The 4,315-nt window shown below is 46.8% G+C and overlaps 1 protein-coding gene across 1 annotated transcript; it reads right to left on the reverse strand.

Moving 5' to 3' along the window:
- Nucleotides 1-1,054: 1,054 nt before the first annotated feature.
- On the reverse strand, nt 1,055-2,219 carry LOC103599768 (proline-rich protein 23D1-like). Its single transcript, XM_008583934.1, has 3 exons — nt 2,198-2,219; nt 1,524-1,686; nt 1,055-1,271 (listed from the first exon to the last, which is right to left on the reverse strand). The coding sequence occupies exons 1-3, from the start codon at nt 2,217-2,219 to the stop codon at nt 1,055-1,057; spliced, it is 402 nt and encodes a 133-aa protein (XP_008582156.1).
- Nucleotides 2,220-4,315: the final 2,096 nt, after the last annotated feature.

The raw sequence follows: 4,315 nt of genomic DNA on the forward strand, positions 1-4,315 counted from the left end.
GATGAAAGATGAAACTTATTTTTTTAAACATTTTTATTTAAGCAGAAATCCCATTAAAATCATTACAAATATAACCTACATCGCAATGATAAATAAGATGTGTTCTATTTCTTCATTCGAATTAAAAATCCTGTGTGAATTTCACTGTTACAGAACATCTTAACTGGAAAGTTAAATGTGATCAGAAGTACCTGATATGTATGTAGATTTCATAAGGTTTACAGTCCCAAGATAAGTTTCACACAAATTGTCCAAAAATACCTTAAAATGTTTCAGGAAATGAATCAAGTCTGTTTTTACAATTGAATTTTCATTAGTTCCTACTGAATCCAATACAAAAAATTCCATCCCATTTACTACTCAGAAGCATCAGACCGTAGGGACGGTCGTAGTTTGTACATCCACTCATTGCTGAAGCACAGTTGGGTCCCTTCCAGGTTTGGGTGATTGTGAATATAGCTGTTTTAAACCTTTACCTTCAGCGTTTTTGTCAATACAAATTCTCATTTCTCTAAACCAAATTCGATAGAGTGGGAAAGCTGAGTTAATTGGTCAGTGCATGTTTCATTGTCATGAAACCACCAGGCTGTTTTCCCCAGTGGTCGTACCATTTGCATTCCCACAGCTGGTCCTAATTTTCTGCAGCCCTTGGGGAAGGTCAGTAATTTTCATTGTGGCCATTCAAATGCCTGTGTTGTGGTGTTTTCGGTGGGTTTCATGTGCATTTCTCTGCGGGAGTGATATGGAACAGCTTTCAAGTGCTTTCTTAGATCCCCTTTGGGAAGTGTGTGTTCCCATCTTTTGCCTGGTTCCTAACTGGATGGTTTGTTTTCTTTTCCACTGGGGTTTTGAGAATCCTGTTTCTCTTCAGGGCCTGAGTCCTTTATGAGATATGAGGTCTGCAAATGTTTTCTCGTGACACCGTAGATTGTGTTCCTTTCTGTCAGTAGCATGTGTGTCCAGGTCTGCTCAAGGGAGACACCAGAAGGGGGAGTCCACGAACTCTGAATGGTGCATCTCAGATCCTTGTTTGGGGGTCCGGGCGCAGGGTCCATCACTGTTGGAACAGACATCTTTGGGCCTTGCTAGCTGGCCTGCGTGGGCCTTTGTGGCAGACTCTGGGCCCTGGACTGGGTGAGGGAGGCAGAGGTCTGTGGGCAGAGCTGAGCAAGGGCCCCAGGCCGTGGAGGTCTAACTTGAGTTCCACCGGCAGTTCCAATCTTTCAGGACTAAGCTTGGGCAGCTGGAAGGACCCCTGGGAGCCAGTGGCTCTGTAGTGAGGTTTGAGGAAGAGGGTGCTCAGGGTAGAACACTCGATCCCAGGAATATGTTTTGCTTGGGGTCCCATCAGGGGCTGGGGACCTTGGGGAGCCTCAGCCTCCTCCTCCGAATGGGGAACACACACATTCTCTGCTCTGTGAGATGTAACAGAGCCATCTTCAATATCGATCTCCCAGGTGATATCAGTACCTGTGAGCCGGAGCCACTGGGCCTGGGCAGGGAAACATAGACCCTTTCATGACCTCAAGGCATGATCAGGAATGACCATGATGACTATGCTAATGAGTGTGAGCTGCAGGGCTCTCTGTGGGGCCAGGACAAGGACCTCAGCTCCCAGGCACAGCTGGAGTTCTGTTCCTGGTTCCGAGACCACACGATCATCTGCATGCTGGGAAACTGCTGGCCCTGAAAAAGAAAAGCCATGAGTCATTGTCCTGCAAGGGAGGCTCAAACAAGGGTTACCCAGGGGAGGGAGCTACCAGCAACTTCACAGAACCCAAATGGAAACTACGTGTGGCCACCCAGAAATTGCAATCAGACTAAACCCCATTCAGAACATCATTTCCTGGATGTCTCTTGGGTCCTGTCCTACCTCTCCAGAAGCATGGGATCGTACCTGGGCTATGTTCAGGGACAGCCATAAATCAGAGGCAGGGGCTCGCTGCGTCTGGATCTGCACCTGTTGAGAGAGCAGAGTGTGAGGGTGAAGGCCCTTGTCATGCAGGATTCCTGTGGGTGTTGAGGTTTTGACCTGGAGAGAGTCCAAGCTCAGCACAGACCAGCTGCAGGAACATGCCCACAGGGATGGAGGATGCAGCCCCAGACATTCTGGAGAAAGCACCTGCTTCTTTCAAGATTTGATGGGACACTCGTTCCCTAGCAGGGAATAAGGAAAATGAAGAAAAAAATGCCTTACCTGTCTCAGGAGACTGCTCCATTTTCCAGTGTTTTGGGGGATTTGATTGTGTGCTGGTGAAACTGAAAGACAGAGACGGACCCAGTGAGATCTCACACACAGCCACCCAGTGTCCGCCTCATTTCACATTCTCACCCCACCCACATTTTCACCTTGGGCTGAAGGTCCCAGGCACTTGGAATCCAGTCCACACAGAAGATCCTCCCGATCTGTCCTGACACTCACCTGTCCCCATCCTAACTCCTCTACAGAAAGTTTCTGGAGGTTGGGAATAGGGTGGGAATGAAGGTGGTGCCCCTTGAAACAATTTGCTGTTTCAGGGACTCATTCACTTGAGAAAGAGGGATGTCACCTTGTGTTTGAGGATTTTTGAAAAAGGTGTTGAGGTGCCAGAAATTTGATACCTGTGTGCACAGGTAATATATGAATAGGTTTGTTTTTTTTTTTTTTTTAAAGATGACCGGTAAGGGGATCTGAACCCTTGACTTGGTGTTGTCAGCACCACGCTCAGCCAGTGAGCGAACCGGCCATCCCTATATGGGATCCGAACCCGTGGCCTTGGTGTTATCAGCACCACACTCTCCCGAGTGAGCCACGGGCTGGCCCCTATGAATAGGTTTTTAAGGGGAGAAGTAAAACAGGAGAAATGGAATCATTTCCTTTCTGGAGGGGCTATTATGAAATCATTAGATCACATCCCACAATTTTTTGTTTTTCAAAACATGACAAACCCTACCATGTAGAGCATATTAAATGGATTGAGAGTGGAAGCAAACCTGAGCTAGGTCAGCTGTCTGGTGGTAGAAACATCCCCACAACCTGATGATTACTATTGGTCTCATGCCTTTTCTGTTGCCCCAGATATAAAACAACCAACCTCACGGCAGGCCAGGGTGTCTCCTCTCCCCTTAGGCACTCTTCAATACACATCAACAAAAACAGCCCACAGCCAAGTCATCCTGCAGGTATCCCAAGCATGCACACCCCAACACATCTGCTCTCTTCAGCACAGTGGTCTTTTGAGTTTGTGCTGGAATTGCTGGGGCTTCTTGGACGTCGGTAACCTTTCATGGTATAAGTCCTGTGACTTCCCTGTATCAGCAAATGCCAGTCTTTGTCCATCCCCTGCAAATATCTACCGTGGGCTCTCTGGTTCCTCACTTCCCCTGAGGGAAAGTTGTCAGCCCCAAAGCTTGTCACAAAGAGAGCTTGAGAGCTTGAGCTGCGGAGGTTCTTGTGGCCTGAGGCAGGTGGAACATGCTCTGGCAGAGTGAGCTCCTGGGGAAATCCTCCAGGTGTTGTTAGAAGGGGTGGAGCCAGGGGATTTGCTGGCAAGGACAGATATGATTTATTATTCTTGGAATTAAATACAGGAGGGGCTTGCGAGAGGGGCAAGGCTGAGCACCACTCAATGAGTAGCAGCTAGTGCAATCAGAATCAGCTTAATTCCATCTGTATCCATCCGATGGAAACTGTTCCCTGAATCACTCTGATCCTGTAAGGACTGCACTTTCTGTTATACCTAATTCATTCATTCACTGAAATGCATATTTTTAAAATGTGCCTTAAATTTTTTACATTATATAAATAAACTGATTTTCAAAATGAATCTCATGGGGAATATTTTTCATATGTAATAAACTCTTAAGAGAAGAGAAGCAGGGGAAATGCACCAGATATCTTGACAGAGGCTCTGGATTGATTTCTTCCACGTTTTCTAAATAGGTTGCTTCAGGGACGGCCCGTGGCTCACTCGGGAGAGTGCGGTGCTGATAAATAGGTTGCTTCTCCCTTTCTCCCCTGAGACCAAACAGAAGTACAACCCCAGTGCATTTGAAAAATACTTGGGAAAATTGAAGAACGATCTGTGGGAAACCTTATTGGATTAGTAAACGTGTGTGTGCGTGTAGCCACGTAGCCAGGGTATGCTGGCCCTTTCTGAGGCGTTGGGAGCCTTGTTTGGTTTGAGAATGTCCATCCCTGTCCACTCACTGTGGGCTTTGTAGACATTTTCAGTTCTTTTTTTTTTTTTTTTTTTTTTTTTTTTTATCTTTTTGTCTTTTTTCTGTGTCCGGCAACGGATCCCAACCCTCAGTGTTGCCCTCATACCGGACCGGG

Source organism: Galeopterus variegatus, unplaced genomic scaffold (assembly GCF_000696425.1).
Source record: "Galeopterus variegatus unplaced genomic scaffold, G_variegatus-3.0.2 Scaffold3085, whole genome shotgun sequence".
Classification (NCBI taxonomy): Eukaryota; Metazoa; Chordata; class Mammalia; order Dermoptera; family Cynocephalidae; genus Galeopterus; species Galeopterus variegatus.